Source organism: Gallus gallus, chromosome 8, assembly GCF_016699485.2.
Source record: "Gallus gallus isolate bGalGal1 chromosome 8, bGalGal1.mat.broiler.GRCg7b, whole genome shotgun sequence".
Lineage (NCBI taxonomy): Eukaryota > Metazoa > Chordata > Aves > Galliformes > Phasianidae > Gallus > Gallus gallus.
In genome coordinates, this window is record NC_052539.1 from 13,085,611 (window position 1) to 13,106,373 (window position 20,763).

The following is a 20,763-nucleotide window of genomic DNA, read 5'->3' on the forward strand; positions in this document are numbered from 1 at the left end:
ATGTAAATTCTATTTTATAGGATTTCTTTATTTACTGAATGAGCTTTTCAGAAGAGATTTAGCAGCATTACTCTGGAGGTCAGCAGGATTTCTACCAAATCACAAAGGCATCTTAGCAATTCCAGCAGTAAATCAGCAGCAAAGAGTAACTGAGTTAGTCTTCGCCCTAGAAGAATATCCTTTCCTTCCCCTTTTATCATCAATGCATGTACGTATGCCACAGATACTGATAGATATACGCAGTTAATCATCAACAGCTTCCCCACCAAAGCAATCTTAGGAGGTCTCAGAGGGTCAGCATGAATCTTCATAAAAACAAAACAAGCAAACAAAAAGCATACACTTAAGGAGAAATCTCAGTTACAACAAAGCTTAAAGTCAGTCTAAGCTAAACAGCGGATATAATTACTTTATCATATACAATTGTGAACTTCATATAGTTGTTCATTTTTCAGATTAGCATATTTATATTACATATTAATACGTGCTGTATGACAGCTGTTTAATAACTGAAAGTGGAATACATTTCGTAATCCTACCTACCATAATAATAAAGTGTTCATGTCTGGGTGACGTAAGTGTGTACAATAACAATTTTTTTTGTTTTTGTTGCTGCTTTTAAATAAAAAGAAAAATCTACAGAAGAACCACATCCAGCTGCCCAGAGTTACACATCACTGACCAATGGTCTTAAAGATACAGTAACAAGCAAAACATTTGAAACCATCTTCTCCTGGTTTTCCAACTAAGTGTTCACACTTGTGATTTTGTGACCTCTTTATTGAAGATATAAATACACCTGTCACGAAGGTAACACACCAACCAGCAAATAACTTTTTAAAACATTAAGGAAACGAGATTTATAAAGCATTGTCTCCATTCCCATCTGCTTGTTACATTACTAAAGAATACAGCACTCACCAGTACAAAATAATAAGCATACAGAGCTGCCAAGTGATGTACTACAAAAAATTTGTCACCAATTGCCTTCCAGTAGCAAATAATAAGCAACAAATCTACAAGAGAAAATAAATAATGTTAAAAAACAAGTTAGCATGCTACCTTTTACCTCAGAATAGTGTTTCTCTTAGTTTTTAGAGCTATGAATGCCAATGCATGCTACCAGTAGAAACACACTTTATCTTAAAGATTTTTTTCTAGTAAAAGTTCTGACAAAATATTAAGCACGCGTTATTCCAACAGCTGCCATAAATTATCTTCCATATCAACAGAAGTATGGGGACAATACCTTTAGTTGAAGCATTCTGGAAGGAAACAGTGGATCTGCAATCTGATATGAAGACCTCACACTCACAAAACCACAAATTTGGAACAAGTGACCAAAAAAAGAGGGGTTGGAAGGGAAGGGACATACATAGCCAATGTACAAATGCCTACAATAAAAGCAAGAATCTAGTATGGAGAACTAGTGAGTCAGAACATTATACTTGTAACGGGGAACCATTAACCCTGTGCAAGAAACAGCTGGAATGAGAAGCATGCTCACTTTATTTAATCAGAGCTTCCCAATTACGGCAAAAGCAATGTAGTGGACTTGAGTAATTCTGTAAAGAAAGCTTTCACAGAAAAGTTCTTCTTGTCCTGTGATTGTCTGAGATTTCAGAAAATTTGCTTATTCCAGTATAGAACAGAAATTTCTGCCTCTACTTTCTCCAAATAAATGAATACTTAGTACATTGAATGGAATACTAGTGATCAAGGTTCAGAATCAAAGACCTTATCATTATGCTTTTCCTACCTCCAGTGAGTGCCTCAAACTCTTTTACACGAGCTGTCCTCAGGCAGGACTTCATACTATCTGATATAGCTGCTCCACTACATATTAATAATTAAACATTAACTACATAAGGAAGGAAAGAGAATGAGTGGCCAAGTTCAGGTCTCTGTTCAAAGGCATTCATTAATTCATAATGAAAGTCTAATGCGTAACTATTTAGAAATAGATACCAATGAATTTAAACATGGAAGATTAAGTTCCTCTTACAGACAAACCAGAGACTTGAACTGCATGTGCTGATCACCAATGCCAATAGTGAGAAATCAACTTTGCAAGATAATTTAGTATACAGCGCAGTCTCTGGTGAAAGACTCCATCCAAACAGGGGAAGTTTTCCCAGAAAATAGTCCAAGTTACAGAGTTTTCATTTGGCCAAGTCAGCATTCCCCACACAACATAAAAGTCCCAAGCAGTTTTGTTCAAAATACCCATGCCAGTTTTAGTTACCAGTCAATAATTCAGAACATCAACATATTTAAGTGTTAAAGCTGTATTAAGAAAAATAATTCTATATTTACAAGTTTTATATGTGACTTAATTTTGCTCTGAAGTGACATTAGAAGGTGGGCAAGTGAGATCCAATGGCATCATTTGCCTCAACTTGTATTGAGGGTTATATATTGAGTTCCAGGTGCTCTGAAGTGAGCCACTTCCACACCTTCTGATGTGGCAAAAGTACAATCTGAACTGGAGTTGGTGGTTGGGTACCAAACCATCACAGAGCTACACCATGGCATTCCCTTACTGCCTGGGGAGACATCATTCCTGTCTTTCACATCCTGCAATTTCCCCACAACCCCACAACTCCATTACAATACAGCTTCTGCTGTGGCTTTTAAAATTCTTACACACATCTCCAGAAAAGTGCCTCAAGATAAATATTAATATATAGGATAGTGACTCAGTATAAATAAACAGGTTGAGTGCATTATAAAGATGATGTTGCATATTTACCAGAAATGAGGTAGCCTGTGGTAATAGCAATATTCAGTTTCACAATTGAAGGGTCACCCCTGTAAAAATACCAAAAATGCACCGTTAAACCTTTATAACCAAGTGATTTGCAGAGGACATACACATATCAGACATCATCATGTCCATGAGGTTACCTAATGTTTGTCCCAACAGTAAGACATCGTGAGATTTGGCTACAGATCAAAGTTAGAGAAATGGATTCCTTCTGAGAGATATAAGACATCTGCTAACCATTCCTGGCCTGGCCCTGGCTACACACCAGAACTGAAACCCAGCAAGTGCCCTGGCTGGCTTCTCTGGCAACAGCAAATAGAAGCAAACAGCCCAGGCAGTGTCACAGCACTCTGACTGACAGTCCTCATCTCCATTTTTTTCTTCTGCCAGTATTAAAACTTTGTGACAGATGACAAAAATCTCTCTCAACGCTGGTGCTTTTCATATTTGTGAGAGGATGAATGCTTATAGGGATATACAGAATAGAAGTCCCTCTAGTATGTTCAAAAACACAAGACTTGTGAACACTGCTCAAGAAGAAGCATTCACATTACAGCAAGTAACTTCTATTTGTTCTTTCTTCCATTGTCCTCTGTGCATTGCTACCTTGAGGAGTTAGGTAAGCAGTTCTCCTTTCCTCTGCCCACAGACCTTACTTGCGTTGTGCATCTAATCTAGATGTGTTCTGTGTAAAAAATACACTGAGCTTCAAGTGACGTCTCAACAGATTTATAAGATGTCAGCTGCCCAAAACCTTCCATCAGCATTTCCGAGAGAATTGTAACCTTGCAACAAGTCCTCTCCAGGCTTCCTGAACCAACACTTTGACAGCGTGCATGGCTGTGTTACCTTTTTTTCATCTGTTAGTACCTTCAAGAAAACTCCATTACAATCTCAAATTAATCTCAGTTAACAGAAAATATAGAATTCAGTCTAAAATTTTCTGGATTTCTTGATCTATCAGCTTGAATGGGAAATGCTGTCAAGTTTATGAGCCCTGATGTTTGCAGCCCAGTTTTGACGCAGGCAAGTGCCAGGAATGACAAACAGGGAGTGACTTGAACAAGCAGAAGAGGTCTCTTTTACGATTGCTTGGGAGGTATGTGCAGCAAATGAATTACATGAACACACACAGATAAAACACAAGGACGCTCGGCCAACTTTCTTCAGGTTTTTTTTGCAGATATTTTTCAGATACAGCCTACTAGATAAAAACACTAACTTCAAAAAGGTTAATGACTGCAAAGTGGACAGTGGTATGAAGAAGCCTGCTCTCTTGTAAATACATTAATCAAGTTGCAGCTTCACACCTTCTCCCTCTCCTTATCTAATCTCTACCACCTACACATTTTCTACCATGTTTTCTCATCATTTCAAAAACTACTTTTCTTATGCTAGTTAGCTATTCTCTTAACATATAGAAAATAGGGCAAGTGTTAGGGAAAGTCCCAGAGCATCAAAAAAGGTGTAAAAACACCAGGCTGACGAACATCTGTGGTATACACATGCTCCAGTCTTTATCATCTTTTGCTAGGATCTATCATATCTAGTTTCAGGCATTACCTGATAGCAACACCACATCCTCTCTCCATTGCACCCAATGCCTCAGTAGGAGTTCTGATCCCTTTCAAGACCTACATGTATCTTCATCACGATGCATTTAAGCCTTGCATGAGCCCAGAAGTAAGGCTGATATATGTTGAAGATTGGAACCTACGGCTTTCCATTACAGATATAAAAGATACAAATCCTGCAGAGAATAAATGGATGTGATCATACAGTCAATGGCTGTACAAAGATTGTGGAAATAAACAGAGGGCAAGAGTGACAGTGGTCTAAAATTGGAGCACCAGTGTAATGCTTTCAGGCTACATGAGTAGAAGTTGCATCAAGGATTTCTGGGCACACACAAACTGTTGAAACTAGACTCAAATGCTTCTTGCGCTGCTTATAAGACATTCCTAATGAAAGGCTCATGCATCCTTCATATGTGCAGAAGATATGAGCTCCACAGCTTACGACTGCATTTCAAAAGGGCATTTGATTTCCATGATAGAACAGCCTTACAACAGTCCCTTAGAATTTGCTTTTTCCTCTTCAGCCATATTCAGTTAAAATCAAAACTATGTGAATTCAACTACAAATCAACACAAAAGTGACAGATTAAAATTTTCAGTCAACTTTATGACCTAGATGTACTTTAAATTGATTAAAGCTCTGTACGGTCAGTGAGGGCTTCAGTCACCACAGAGAGGGAATCAGCACAACATATGGAGGAATGCAGAGACAAATGCTAGCTATCTCCTTTTTAAGAGTAACATGAAAGTCAGCCTTAGAAGAAAAAATACACCTGCAGTTTCTGAGAAAACTGACCTGTGATTCTGGCTTCACTGGTAGTTTCTGACAGAAGAAGCACAACACAAAGTTTTAATTCATTATAATCGTCATTATAAGTGTATCCAAACAGAAGAAATATTTAGAAGCAACAGTAGAAATACAGAATAATTTCCCTCCCCCCCAAAATTGATCTTGTCCTATGGCTTTTTATATAATATGGGATGCTAAGGCTCCATAAATGAGGTTAAGTTTTCAAAGCAGTACACAAAAATACCTCACAGTCTTTCTTAAACTTATTAAGAATTAAAGATAATTTTTGAAAACTTAGTTCTCTATTTAATATGATTTCTTATACACCAGGACAATTTGGTAAGCGTGCAGACAATTTACCACCAGCAAGTGATACTTATTTCTATCACTCACTACTTCTTCTGTACTGTTTAGAGCAAGGTCTACTCAAGCAAACCAAGATAAAAGCTTGTATATGATAAAGCTTACTACAATCCATACAGAGATCAAGTTATAATAACCTCCCGCTTTTAAACAAGGTTAATGATCTCATAAGATACTGATGATTGTAAATAGTCACTCCGAAGATACCAGAATACAAGGAAAAAGTCAAAGAAACAAATTAACCATGTATCACTACAAAAGTAAGAGGCCAGCGTTGTTCAAATTTGCATTAAGAATTAGTGTTACGTTTAAGAAAGCCACATAAGAAATCAGTGGCAGAGATACCATCAGAATTCATAGCTTCAAGCACCCAATCTTGTCTAGTCCATACCATACCATCATTAGTTTACAATACCAAAAGAGCAAAATAAGCATCAGATGATAAATTTACATGAGTTTAAACTGAATCATACTGTAGACCTACAACAAAGTTAAAAATAGCACCCTATGGCAGAAACATGAAATGAAACTTGTAGTAGTTAATCACCCTTCAGGAGTAACACGGCCTCTTCCAGAGGGAGAGTTCCAGAAGGTAGTGAGTGAAATGTCAAAACACCAATTAAATAAAGCAAGAGACATATCCTGCCCCACAGAAGTAATCATGAAACAAAACAATACAACTCAATGCAACAAGACATCAAAAAAAAAAAAAAAAAAGGAAGCTTAAGATGGAATATTTGATAAACAGAGAAAATGTTTGAAATATATTTATTAAACGTTTCTATTCCCTATAAAGACAGCATCCCTCAGAACTCCTTCCTACTCCTTGGTAGAAGCCCTTTGGGAGGCTACAGTATAACATCCGAACTTCTAACCTTTTACATATGTATTTTATACAGACAGTAGGCTCCACTTTTTTCTCCCCATGAGTTGGAATAGCATTTCAACTTCATTTGAAAATAATTGTACTCAGTAGCATAGTTTCAGTCTTGCCAACTGAGTTAGACTCTCAGTCCTATGGATTAGTAACATAAGATGCAACTACAAATCAATTGTCTGCATTGTATCATCCCACTTCACAGAGACAACACACTACAGGCAATAGCACTGACAAAATAATCTGGAATTGTAAAAGTAGTACGAACAAAAGTAAATACATCAAACTGTATATTTTAAAGGGAAATAAAACATTTACTACACTAGTTAATACACTGCAGGATATTTTTCCCATGCTCTATTATGTTATTTGACTGTGTAAACACAACATGTAAGTAACACATCTTACCAGAGATGGTCAGCATTAACAGCTTCATCGTACAACAAAATATACAGACAAAATCCACCAACCACCAAGGCATGGAATGTGGACACTGTCCTGAAAAACAGATCACAGTCACAAGGAGATACTGCCAGTCACAACTGTCTGTATTGTACTGCAGGTAGGATACATCCAAAGCCATGCCCCATTGCATCTCTGCTTTACCACTTACACAGTGACAGGTGGGAAAGGCAGTCATAAAGAAGTACCTTCTGACAGGGGAGGAGGAGGAGCACTGAAGAGAATGATTGGCTTTAAAGTAACTGAGATCTACAGGTGTTCTTTGTTTTTCGAATTAACCCATATGTTAATGAATAAAGACAAAGCCACATCCAGTTCTCAAACAAATACTGCACACCTTCGTTTGATGAAAAACCTATAGGAAGGAACCTTGATTTTAAACTCAGACCGGCCTATGAGTACCACAGCAGCGGGCTCCTCCTTTCAAGGCACCAAGATGACCCAAAAATAATTCTCCTGAGCCTGGGTTTTGCAAAGAGGGGCAATAAGTGAAAATCCTATTGGTGAAAATTTCAGAAAGAATTTCTAGAGCACTTGAAGTAGATTCTGGCCCTCAAAGAGTAAACTTGTGTAACCAAGAGCTGCAGCTGCATATCCGAGGTGTAACAGCAGCAGCTTCTTACCAGTTTGCAGCCTCACTTGCACTATTTCATACTCCTCCTGTCTTACACGAAGTTGCAGGTATCAGCCAGGCCCACAACTGCTTCCAGAGCGCACTCTGTGCTGGAGGCAGGCAGGCCTCATGCAGGGCCAGGCCCTGTCCTTTTTTTTTTTCCCCTCCAGAAGGCTTGCCAAATAAAGAGGGATTTAGCCTGTTTCCAAGGGATGTATCATCTTCTATTGGTATGAGACAATTCTATCACTTCTCATAAAAGAAGTCCCTATTTACCATTTGCTTAAAGAGTGTCATCGTGCTACTTTGGATAGCTTTTTCAATCATATGCCAGAAAATGGATGGAGATGAACACAGTCTGAATATCCAAATGCAACGGGCTGGGTGTGAACATTTAATATCTATGATAGCACAGGCTTTACATATATACATATATATATGTATGTATATATAAATATATATATAAACTTTAAACAAAGTAGAATTCTGTTATCAGAACTTTAATGATAATTAGTGGTTTAATTAAAACATCAACTCTCACAACACAGAACTACATAAGACCAGAAACTTTGTATCCTTTTAAAAGCAAGGCATGGCATGCAAGGCTAGTGCTTGAGAAATACCTGGGATTTTTGAACTTTAGGAGAGTATAGCACTGAAAGAAATAAAATTTGTCCCAGCATATGCTTCATACTGCATTAGTTTGCAGTTGCAGTTTGTCTTAGGAGTGGCTGTTTATTCAAACCTTAGTTCAGATAAGCTTACAAGCTATATACAAACACAGCACTTGAAGAGGAAAAAAAAAAGGAGGAAAAACAAAAAAAAAAAAAAAAAAAAGGAAAAGAAAAAAACCAGTTTTCTTCCTTAGCTCTGGACTTTGAAGTTTCTCCACAGAAGAAGGGAAATACTCCATTTTAATACGGTAACTAGGTCAAGCTATCAAGCTCAGTACATTTCTTTGAAATTACTGTCAAAGCATCCTTTAACTCCTCATTAAGCTGTGAAGGAAAAAAAAAATAACAGCTGCACTGGTAAACTGTATACTTATTCTTTTCCTATCAAATCTATGTATTTTCACAACTGCATTAAAGCAGTACAAATATATATTGTGGAAGAGGTGACAGGAACTTAATGCATGACAAATTAGAAAGTTACAGTACATCTGTGTTAAAGTGCAACTTTTAATTCAATCTGAGAATGTGAATACTTAAAGATCCCAGAATCAGTTTATTTATTGGTTCTTAACTCACAGAAGGTCAGAATAAACAAACTGACAATACGGAAAACACTGTCCGGAGCTGCACTTCAAACGCTCGATTCACAAAACCCTCAAAACTAACAACATATTTTCAATGCTACAGCTCATTTCAGGCAGATGCCGTCTTCCAGACCCAGCTGAGCTGATAAAAATTCATGACCATCCTCTGTGCCAGTTTCCTGCAGGACTGCCAACAGAACCATTTGTCTGAGCCCTCCCTACACCAGCTGAATGTAAGACAGAAGAGCAAACATCTACTTTTAAAACATTTAAGCTAATCAAACTCATTTTAACAGGTAATTGTAACTTCCTCCACATGCATGGTCATATGCACAGTGCATGTGTGTCTGTCTCTATTCTATGAACACATGAGATACTCCCTGGGGAGTTTCTTCACTTCAGTGAGGTGCTGAAGTGAGGAAGCAGTGTGGTGAAGCACTGCACTTGGCTAGCAGAGTTAACAGCCAACCTCTTCCAGAATCACCAGCACCATCAGCCCTTCTTTCACTCCATGCCCTCCTCAGATACAGAACCAACAAACTGCTGATGAGCTGTGCCCTATGTTTCACGCCTCCTAATTCCAGAACTGAACCACAACTTATCTGTGGGCCAATATCAACATCCTGCTCCAAGAAAAATGGTGGAAAGAAGTTGAAAAGAAGGGCACAGTTTGAGGTACTCTTTCAACTTGAGTAATTAAACACCTTACTGCAAAGTAGCCCAGAGATTACAGAGCAGCTTATTTCCAGCACACTTGTGATCTGTGAAACAACTTGTGTGTTGTTATGCAAAGCTCTGCAACTTACTATAATGCTACCAGGCATGAGGTATGTCCTCAGAAACCTTATTATGCAATTTAGGGGTCACTTGACGTGGCTTTGAGACAAAAGTTCAGCTCCAATATGATAAAAGTTTCCCTGTTGGACTTTATTGTCAATTTCTAACACAGAGATAAAACTCAGTTTGCACTGATATCATGTGCTGGCAATCCAGAAGGATGTTTTGGTAGATACACAACTATTCAAAGATCGAAATGAAATTAAGATGGTGCCTTTAAAAGCACTGCAAGCAGACATTTGCTAAATGGAGGACGAAACTATTTGAGTTACTAACGTTGCAGACAAGGAAATAACTTTAAAAGCATCCATTTGATAATGCCTTTAAAGAGGACAGGGGAGGGAGAGTGATAATGACAATGCTTTTCGAGTGCAGTGACAGCCATACAGTACATACTTCTCAACACAGAATTTGAGAAAAAAATATTTTAAAAGTTTAATAGGCCACTTGAGCATGAAGTTATACTTGTACCAATTCATTCTGGATGGAGAAACTTTTGTACTGGATAGAATCTTTCAAATTAGTATTCTGCAATAAAACCTCAGTGGATATTCTGCTTGCAGTTACTACTCTATATTTCCTTTATGGCTTAAAATAGAGGAAACGGGGAAAAGTTCACAGGGCTGCACAAGCTGCTGCCCATGCCCTGCCCAAGGGGCAGGACGTGTAGTACAGGTACACATATCCCAGTGGCAGGACCATAGAGACACAAAGGGAGCAAGGAAGGTTTTTAGACCAGTTTTACACAACTCCTTTCTGAACACTTAACCTATATCTCACAGCATCCTCCTCCCCTTCCTCATCAAAACACAACTGTAGTTGTCCTGAAGCTGTAGTATTACTCTGCCTCACAATACTACAGTGACAATTCAGCAAATATCTTGGAAAACCTATCTAAAGCAGGAAGCAGTGTAGTAGTAGTGAGAGGTGACGGTAACTTGCTTTGCACACAAAAGCATGACCCAGAGAAATACTATCATTAAGATCATAGAATAAATTGAAATAGATATGATTTTCATGTATGTCTGGGGAAAAGGAATTTTGTACCCATTAGAAGCATCATAGAGAAGTCATTTAAAATTAATCCACATTGACTTAGTACCTCTCACCAATCACTGTTTTCCTTTTTTACTTCCTTTTTCACTTGAGCATCATGATCTAAAGAAGCGTTTAATATACAGGTGTTTCTAACTCCATGTCCAAGAAGGAGATTCAGCATTTGACATGCAGAATTTGTTAAGCACATAGAACTGTCTTGCTAATCTTTGTACATGTTTAACCAATATCCTTATCTGTAGTTTTCAGTATATGTACATACAGGTGGTAGTTCACTCGCCACCATTTGTTTTGAACACTTTACCTTGAATTCCATTCAATCTTCCTTTTTTGGCTGAGATTGCTAAATCCAGGTGTTATCCGTGTTGATACCCAAGAGCTTAAAACATGGAACAGGAGCTGGAATATGGTAAAACTGGCAAGAGCAATACCGATAGTCAGGTTGCTGAAGGAAGCCATTGTTCTTCAGCCTACGAAGAGAAGCAGTTGTTAATTTCAGTCCATCGACCATTCAACTTAAAGCAGCAGAGCATCTTTGACAGCTAACTTCTCAATGGAAACGCTATTCACTAAAAGTACAAAAGTGTCCCCAGACTTATTTTTTCTTTTTTAATGTAAAAGTTGTAGAGTTTTTGGTTTTTTTTTTTGATGTAGTGTTTTTGCTTTTTAATCTGTATGTACATTTTCTTTGCTCGAGCAAGGAAAAGTGGGAAAACAAAATGTTACCACAGTTTTCCCAGCCTGTGACTGAATGCTCTGCCCCCGAGCACTGCAAGGGCCGGCTCACAACTTTCCGCTCCTGTCCCAAGAAGCTCCAATGGTAAAACTCTTCTCATTCTTAACAGACTGACTGCTACTGACAGCACTTCAAAAAGTGGCAGTGAAGTCACGTAAGCATGACAGAGATTTTCAGGCCAGCTGAGGAGGCTTCAGTAAGCAGCAGCCTTACTGCAGCTATATATTTCTGCACTTTACAGAGACAGGGCGTCTTGATTTGCACTTTTGTGCCTAACTGAGGGCTTCTCCCTGCAATATCATGCAGGCAATGCCATTCAGGCTTTCTTCTTCTTCACACAAAAGCCTAGTCTTTGGACATACCAAGAAGCTTCCCATCATCAGAACCAATGATTTCAGATACTGGACCACTTAGCTACTTCATGAGGCCTAATTCAATAGCTAAACAATTTGAAACACAATTGCCAGTCACTAAATGCTTTAGTCATTTCTCATACACCTCCAGTACGTCACAAGGTAGCGCGGTATTTCCTAGACGTTACAAACATATGACACACATCTCTGGTTTGATGTGTGTCAAGTATTTTATATTCCAAGACTCGCAAAGGCCACAAACTCTTTAAAAAGTCAAATTGAGTTTAGTTGAACACAAATTGGAGAAATCTCACAAGTGAATGGTTTGTTTTGAAGTATTTAAATGGCTATTTAGATCGTTATTAACTAACAGCTGTCACATCTAAAAACAAATGGAAGACTTACAGGTTAGCATAATTTGATATTACTACAACAGCCTGATGGTAAAAAAAAAAACAAAACATTAAGAAAAAAATGGATAGAATGATATAATACACTGCTGTCCACATTCACTTCACATGTATTGTGGAATGAGGAAATGCACATTAGATTTTTTGGGATTATATCTGCATTGCAGATGGAAAGACATGAGCATCAGGGAGAATGAAGGAAAGAAAGGAATAACAGTCCTTTATTTAAAAGAACAACTTGTAAAAAATTAAGTACAGTCATTTATGTATGTAGGGTAGATGGTGAGTGAATGTATGGAAATATGTTTTACATTAACACTGAGAAGCCAGCCTACACGCTCCAGGTCTGCAGTGCAACCCAACCGCACCTACAGTTAAGTGAGCACAATGAGAAGGTTCAGTTCACAAAGAGCACTTTTATGCCAAATCAAAATTTGAAAGCATACACATTGCAATGCACTCTGGTTATCTGATGACCAGTTCTAGCTCAGCAGTAGATTACTCTAGAACATATTTAAGGACATTCTACTGGAACTTTGGTTTCAAACATTAGCCTGTGTATCCCATGTTCTCTCAAGTACTTCCATACCATTCTCCCTACATTTCTCCACTGATAAGGAATACATCAAACACAGATGAAGTTTTATGCAATTTTTAATACTGGAGACCCTGGGGGTTAAGTCTGATTTTCTAAGACTTCTCAGTTTGAAGGAATAAATCAATCATTTCAATTTTATACCCTCCAATGTTAACACACCAAGGAGCACGGAGTGGTGCCCATTCCAGACTGCGCCCCAGGCCCTGGAACTTTGTTATCACATCACTTAATTTGTAGGAAGTCTCTCTTGGACCATGTAAGGAAAAATTGGGTTGGTCTAATTCCTAAAGCATGTGAAAGAAGCCAAAACTCTTCTGAAGAATAGCAAACCACTGAACATCAATCACATCTCCTTCATCATTTTGACTAAAAGACGACAATTCTCACACTACCAATTGTATTCATCTACAATGGTTACACCATTACCTCTGATTTTCAAAGGCACTGACATAATCTCTTGGACAAAAGAAAATCATGTTTTTTCTCACAGCACTAGCACTCCTCAGCAACAGAAGAGTTCGTTAGGTAAGTGACATTTCAGTGCATGGTGGGTGTTCATCTTAGTACAGGAGATTAGAGAATTAAACAGAAGACTCCCAAGCATCCACTGCAAGAAATGACTTTAAAAGAGTTAACCTTTCTTCTTTCTTCTACGGACACTGTATGGGGAATTTAGGAAAAAGCAGTTGTGTGGAAAGTGCGTGATCAGACTTTGAAGGTATGATGCACATACACCTCCCAGCACTTAGGCAGCAGTACAGAACTGGGATGCTGGCAAGGGAGGAAGGTACCACAGCAGCAGAGGAGGAACCAGTCACCCAGCCCCTGGCTGCTCCAACAGATACTCAGAAGAGTTTTGCAATACTGATTTCAGGAGGTGATTTCATACGTGCTTTATCAAAACACTGCTCAAGTGCCAAAGTCCAGGAATAATTCCATATTTTACTTTGGTAAATTAAAGAATGCTGTGTTTTAGTTCACTTCAAGGACCACCTGCAAACACCATGTTTTATATGAGATGGAAGAACAGTTCAGCTATAGACATTTTCTCCTATGTCTAAGTTGTTTTCAACTGTGTTCCACTCACCATGAAAATTAACTGTTGTTTACCATGTTCTCTTTTGAATAAGAAAAATTATTCACCTTGCTGAACCAAACTTTATGACTTAAAAGAAACATAATACACTTCTGATTACATATAGTTTCTTTGCCCGAAGAAAAAGAGCCAAATTTAGGAAATCAAAAGCAGCTTTCAAATATGCTGTGGCTCTCTGCCCCAGTATTTTCTCATGGCATTCCAGCAAAGTCCGACCTGGACACAGAACAGCATGGATTATATATGAGCAGACACTTTATCCCCCAAACTGCACAGTCATTGATTACCATTCAGCCAGCTGATAGTGGGAAGAGTTGGTGTAACTACTTTGCAACACAAGAAAAGAGTAATGTAACAGAGTTGGATCCTCACCATTAGTTATTGAACAGCAGTCTTCTCCTGGCTTACCCAGATTATTGTCTTAACCATTCAGTTAGACAGTAATTACAACTTCACTCTTGCATCTTTCAAAGTAGACTTTAGGTAAATAACTATTATCAAACACTGGAAATTGACAACTGTCAGCAAGGTGTCAGTTACACACCGCCTCTAGCAGCATAGTATTGAACTGTTCTAGCAACCCCACTAATTCTGAAAGAGCTAATAACATTGCCTTTCAGTCATACTCAGAAAGAGCTGAAAATACAATCCTTTCATCTGGTGTTAACATTACACACTTTTCCTCACATTCTGTTTCTACTTGAAAGTCAGAGGAAAAAATAGGAAAAAAAAACCCACTACTAGACATGTACAAACTCAAAATTCATTCACCTCTGATATGAAACCATTAGCAACTTCTGATAGCAAGAAGCCAGCACTTACTGGGAGCATAAAGGAGGAGGAGAGTTACCCAGCACTTGCACCATCAGTGGGACTCAGCATTTACATCCTGCTCAGTTTGGTGTTCTGCTGCTCAGATCAACCTTTCCCATCAGGACAATAAGACACGCTTCTCTGCCACAGACCCAGAGCAGAGGCACAGCGCGAGGCACAAGGCCCACAGCCCTCACCTCTGCCAGACTGGACTACAAGACAAACGGGATCACTTTCCAAACAAGATAACGTGGTAAAGCTGCGAGCAATACCAGGGTATCCCACTCAGCGCCGTGCTCCCCTGGTCTGGTTAAAACTCACAGCTCAATCCAGCCCTTGTAAACCTCACTATGGTAATTTGCAAAGAACACTGTGGTACTGCAGACTGTTGGCACCCTTTATAATAAGCCTAATAATAAACCAGCTGCAATGCTCGAGTGTTGTTGGGTCTAAACCGCAGCTTCTATTGCCCTGATTAGCTTGGCACTGCACTTGTTATCTCAGCTCAGTAGGAAACGCAGGAAATAGCCATACCACATCACAGCAGTATAACGGAGACACGAAGAAAAGCAGTAACTATCATAGCTTAAGACATTCCCTGTTCTATGTAAGGACATTTACACGCCACGCTCCACTTACGGCTCTACTCCAGAGCGCCGTGGCAGCAACCCGATGCAACGCAGTTTGGTACCAGAGCGAGCTACGTGTTGCTATGTCATTTATCCAAAACATCCATCTCCTCACACACTGCAAGAAGTTCTCAGCGGCAAAGCAAGGGGGGAAACAGAGAGGAAAGGAAAGAGAGAACTTCTCGGAGATACGGCGAGCGCAGCCCGAGCGGTCCCGAGACGTGGCACCGGAGCCCTGCAGGAACGCGCGAGCAGCGGCCCGGGGCCGCGTTACCTCGGTGTGCGCTCAGCCGGGAGCGGCGGGACCCCGCGGGCAGGGGTAAGGGCAGGGGCAGGGCCGGCCCGAGCGGAGCGCACCCCCGCTGTCGGCCGCGGGAGGAAGACGTCTGCTGCGCTCCGCGCTGCCACGGCGCCCAGCGCCGCCGGCTGCGGCCCGCGGGTTGGGGGCGGCCCCGTGCGGGGCGGGCGCCGAGAGGGAGGGAGGCTGCCGCCGCGCAGCCCGGCGGGGGTGGGGACGAAGGGGCTGAGCCGCACCGCCCCTGCGCCTTTACCCCCGCTTCGCAGCCTCCGTCCGCTCGTCCTCGCCGGCTAGCAGAGCCGGGAGGGGAGACAGAAGGGGTGTGAGCACCCACTCTTCCCGGTCCGCACCTGGACGCGGGGCTACCGGGGCCGAGCTGCAGCCTCCGCCATGCCTCTCGGCGGCGGCGAGACCGGCCCTTCCCGCACAGGATGCTCGGGTTACGGCAGACGCAGCCTTAAAGCGGCCGAACCGCCACCTGCCGCCGGGCTCCGCCAGGGGAGGGCGGCTCCCCCGGCCCCGGCCCCGCAGCCCCCAGCGGACCGCACCCGCGGGAGGAGGCGCCGACGGGCACGGCGGATCGGGGTGCGGCAGCGGTAGGGTACGGGCACACCGCAGCGCCCGAAGCGGGGCCGGCTGCACCGCCCCGCCGCGGTGGCGTTGCTGCGCCGAGCCAAAAATCCGACACGACCCGGAACGGCCGCACCGCTCCCTGACAGCTGCGGGGACGGCCGCGCCGCTGCCTCCCTCCCTGGGCGGCTTCCCCACAGCGCTGCGCCCGCCCCGCCGAGCGCACTCACCGCCTCTCCGCAGGCTGCCGGCTCACTGCGCCGCGCCGCGCTGGACTCTGGACCCCAAATTCTGTTAAAATGCGCGGGGCTGAGAAAGGCTTACGTGTCGGGGGAGGAAAAAGGGCTTCTATGCAGAGCGCTTCACCCTCCAACAAAATCCCAGTCTCCGCGCCTTTCTATAGCCCCACCGGCGAAAATATTTCGTGGGAAAAATGCTCCTCGGCAACACCGTGCGTATGAACGGTGCAGTACCCGTGATCCTGGGTCGTGCAGAGTGCGGGTACTGCTGATACTTGCTGGTTTTGAAATCAAATGATCTGATTTTGTTTAAATTATTGTTCATTTTACATTTTTGAGCCGTTACATTGCATTTAAAAACATCAAAGCAAAATTGCATTAACAAAATTAAACACTCTGAAGATTAACGGACTTGGTTAACTTCATCCAGGAAATGGCAAATCTTAGCAAGCAGGAAACAAAATGCTTAGAATTATCTCCTTTCAAAACCTCTACTACCCAATGCATCCTAAACCACTTCACCTTCCATTTTCCAGTAAGGATGTCCAATCTTTGAGATACAAAAAAATGTATAAGTTCTCTCAACCAACATAACTTTAAAGGCATGCAGCTGTACACTGCAACATTGCAACAGGATAAGCTGCCGTTGCCCAAGAAACCATCTATCCCAGCTGTGCTCGCTAATACTCTCTTGCAAGATGTCTTTACAGCAGGAATGCAAAGGCTCAAAGCCTGAACCGAAACTGACATTGCCTTACCGTAACAGGCCGGCATGCAGGTACTGACTGGTGAGCCATTGAGCCACCCCTGTTGTAGAACTGGAAACCTGTAGGAGGTGGGCAGGGCACATCCCCAGCACCTGTAGTTGTTTAAAGCCACTTAAGCTTAATCCATTACTGAACAAAGAAATCAACCGCCAGGTAAGAATTTGTGTAAAGATCCGGACTGCTGAAGCTTGACTTCAGCTGGACTTGTGTCCTATGGCTGACCAGCTCCAGCAGCATTTTGGTAACAAAACTCCAGATGACATACTCAGCTGAGTAAAGCAGATCTTAATCCTGCTTCCAACCTTCTTCCAGCAACAAACAGACAAACAAAGACAGCAACAGCACATACACACAATTTCCTAACAAAATTGGGATTAAAAAAACCCTCATTTTACTCTATTTGTTGTATCAATTTATTCTTCATATAGTGGAATATTTCATCCTACCCTCTATTACGTATGCCTAAGGTTTCTGATGGAACAGAATAGCCAATAAAACCTAAGAGCAGTATGGTGGGATCGTAAACCACTTTCAAAATGGCAAACTAGAAAAGTCTGAAGAGTATTTTCTTCCTCCCCCCTCCCCCCCCCCCCCCCAAAAAAAAAAAATCACTTTCCAATGACCAGACCTCACTTTTTGCTTAGTCCTATATTATCAAATTTAAAATTTCTTTGTACATACCCTGCACATACTTCTTTGTACATATTTTGTACGTACTTCGTACATACAAAATGTATGTACGTATGTACATACCCTCCTTAGCCAAAATGACTGCAATAACTATCTTCAAATGAGCAGTTGACCTCTGGGGTGACAGAGGGTCTGTGGCACCAGCAAAGGCAGCAACGGCTGTTCAGGGACACAAGGATAGGCAGGCTCTGGCAAGGACTCCGCTCACAGCTCACAACCAGAGGCTCTGACCAATGAGCTCTGGTATATTTCTCAGCCTTGTCTTAAGGTGTTCTTTCTCCAAGTTGCCTGAGGTCATGATTGCTCTAGCAGAGCACAACAATTAAAGGAGGTAATTGTTTAATACGTCAGCTTGTGACCTGGAGGCTCTTCCATGGAAGTGTGGTAGTACCTACCAGCAAGGTAAAGCAGGCAGACCAGCATGCTAGTGCCTTAATCTGAACAGATAACTCTGCCAGACCACCAGAGTTTTAAGCCTCAAAATAACTCATCACCTACAGAGTCAGGAAGCATCTAGAAGACAAACCAGACACTCCCCAGACCTCTACATCAGACCTGTGTAGTACACATCTTACCAAACAATTCCTTTGGCCCAGCTCAGTGTGTGGGTGAAACTTGTCTGACCTGTCTCACTGCTTTCACCTTGGCCCACAATAAGCATACTGTGGAACACCAGAAGCAATGCTGTCTTTCAACAGTCCAACGTGCTTTGTTGAGCAAAGCTGACTGAAAGGCTGACAGATGATGATGCACTGAGAATTCCTGGCTGACAACCACTCTCCCTGTGGGATCTCTCTCATCCTTCTGACAAAAAGATAAAAAAGAACCAGCTAAGGAGGTACAAAGGCATTGCAGTAGAAGGAAAGGCTGTAGATATGTTTAAATATGGCTACTGTATGCCCAGGCTAACTTAGTTTTGTTATCTGTCCTCTTTTTCAGCTAGAAATGTCCTGCAGGAAGATTTTGAGCACTGTCTATACATTTGGAATTGGATGTTACTGCATAATTTCAGCAGCTCCAACTTGGATGTCCTATGTACAGCAAGCCCCAAGAAGTATTCCATGCAAACACACTATGTTAGTATTGCATGAGCAAGAAAACTCCAAAATCAAGAAAAAAACTTTACACTCTCATAAAGTGTTGCATGAATCACAGAATATCCTGAGTTGGAAGGATCAGAGTCCAATTCCTGCCTCCACGCAGGACCCAAACCCTATGTCTGAGTGTTGGCCAAAAGCTTCCTGAACTCATGCAGGTTTGGAGACATGACCACTGCCCTGGGCAGCTGTTCCATGCCCACTACCCTCTGGCACAGACCCTTTCCCCGACCTCCACCTTCTCCCTCCCCCCCACCCCCCAACACATCTCCATGCCGTTCCTCGGTCCCTGTTGCTGTCACAGAGAGCAGAGCTCAGTGCTGCCCCTCCACTCCCTATGAGGAGCTGCAGCTGCCATAAGACCTCCCCTCAGCTCCTCTGCTCTGGGCTGAACACACCCAGGGAGATCTCAGCTGTTCCTCACATGCCTTGACCTCCAGACCCTTCACCATCTTTATATTCCTTCTTTGGATGTTCTCTAATAGCTTTCCATCCTTCTTACACTGTGGCATCAAAACCTGTACACAGTGATCGAGGTGAGGCTGCACAGCACATAGCAGAACAAGACAACCCCTCCCCTTGCCTGGTGGCAGTGTGGGGCCTGATGCACACCAGGGTACAATTGGCTCTGCTGGCTGCCAGCACACATTGCTGACTGATATTCAAATTGACATCAGCCAGAAAGCTCAGATCCCTTTCTACAGAGCTGCTCGCTCTCCAGCCTCTCATCCCATAGTCTGTACACATATCCAGGGTTGCCCTGTCCCAAGTGCAGAATCTGGCACTTTCTCTTGTTAAACTTCATGCAGTTGGTGATTGCCCAGCTCCCTAATTTGCCAAGATCTCTCTACAAAGCCTCTCTATCCTGGAGGGATTCAACAGCTCCTCCCAGTCTAGTGTTATCCACAAATTTACTTAGTACACCTTCCTGTCCATCATCCAAGTCACTGATGAACTTACAGCACAATCACTCAGGGCATTTACACTAAGCCCTGCTAGGAGGCCTACTGCGGCATCTTGCGCACCTGTTATTTGCATTCGAAATACAGTAGCCAAAGGGTGAGATAAACAGTAACCATAGTAGTGACATAGCCAACTGTCGGCTATACACCTACCAGGTTTTTATCACTCCTTTTGCTGTTGCCACCAATAATGGTAACTGTCAAGAGGTTCCCCAATAACAAATGTAACTTCTGGAGCCAAGCTTCAGCTGGGAAAGAAAGTAAGGGCAACAGAGTTGCTAAGGTGAGATGTAGCACAGAGATAAAGGAACGGGGGGGGGGCAAGAAAAAATCATATTCCATCTTCAGAAAAGAGCAGATATGCGGAAAGAGCATTGGGAAGGCAGGGAAGACACGGAGGTACTACAGTAACATTTGTAAGTAACAGCATTCTGTTGGCTTCAGTTGAATCCTCTTATTTACACTACCTAAGAGAAAGAAATTGGGCTCTTCCTTTCATCCATGCAACAAAACCTCTTAGTTATATTGATTATTTTAAGCTTCATGCCAACTAGCTCAAAAATTCAACAAATGAGGAACAAATCTGACTGAAATGGAGTGGATCTGCAAAGTGGCAAAGAAAAGAGTGGCAAAGAAAAGAGTGGCAAAGAAAAGAGTGGCAAAGAAAAGAGTGGCAAAGAAAAGAGTGGCAAAGAAAAGAGTGGCAAAGAAAAGAGTGGCAAAGAAAAGAGCGGCAGCTCATCATCAGCCCAGTTGTACACACCTGTTCCATATCCTTCTCCTGTAGCCGACAGACAGGGTGGCACTTCAGGTATGGCAGAAATTTGTTGCCAGATGATGGCTTGTACCTCCTACTAAAATCTGACAATGAATAGAAAACCCCATGGCACCCTTTCTAAGTGTGC

The 20,763-nt window shown here is 41.9% G+C and overlaps 2 protein-coding genes across 8 annotated transcripts in view; one reads left to right on the forward strand and one right to left on the reverse strand.

Moving 5' to 3' along the window:
- The window catches only part of TLCD4 (TLC domain containing 4), a 42,361-nt gene that overhangs the window by 11,174 nt on the left and 10,424 nt on the right, over positions 1–20,763 (reverse strand). For 2 of the 7 annotated variants that reach the window (XM_025152828.3, XM_046944433.1), the window contains 4 exons: positions 10,905–11,070; positions 6,783–6,872; positions 2,753–2,811; positions 922–1,016 (listed from right to left, as the gene is read on the reverse strand). In XM_025152828.3, the coding sequence (XP_025008596.2) occupies positions 922–1,016; positions 2,753–2,811; positions 6,783–6,872; positions 10,905–11,059 (399 nt within the window). In that variant the 5' untranslated portion in view covers positions 11,060–11,070. Of the gene's footprint in view, positions 1–921; positions 1,017–2,752; positions 2,812–6,782; positions 6,873–10,904; positions 11,071–14,615; positions 14,919–15,245; positions 15,654–15,883; positions 18,604–20,763 lie in introns of those variants that run through there. The other 5 variants (XM_046944432.1, XM_025152829.3, NM_001277557.4 and 2 more) reach the window with 5 other exon arrangements.
- Positions 13,108–16,463, forward strand: LOC121111440 (translation initiation factor IF-2-like). Its single transcript, XM_040705297.2, has 3 exons — positions 13,108–13,222; positions 15,219–15,554; positions 15,764–16,463. Exons 1-3 carry the CDS (start codon positions 13,108–13,110, stop codon positions 16,399–16,401), a joined length of 1,089 nt encoding a protein of 362 aa, XP_040561231.1. The 3' UTR covers positions 16,402–16,463.

What these genes read in the sequence shown, in the direction of transcription:
- LOC121111440 (XM_040705297.2), top strand. Translation starts at nt 13,108, where the DNA reads ATGGTTACACCATTACCTCTGATTTTCAAAGGCACTGACATAATCTCT. An exon ending in GCAACAGAAGAGTTCGTTAG is followed by an intron (nt 13,223 to 15,218) that starts GTAAGTGACATT and finishes GTTCTATGTAAG; the next exon opens with GACATTTACACGCCACGCTC. An exon ending in GCGGGACCCCGCGGGCAGGG is followed by an intron (nt 15,555 to 15,763) that starts GTAAGGGCAGGG and finishes GAAGGGGCTGAG; the next exon opens with CCGCACCGCCCCTGCGCCTT.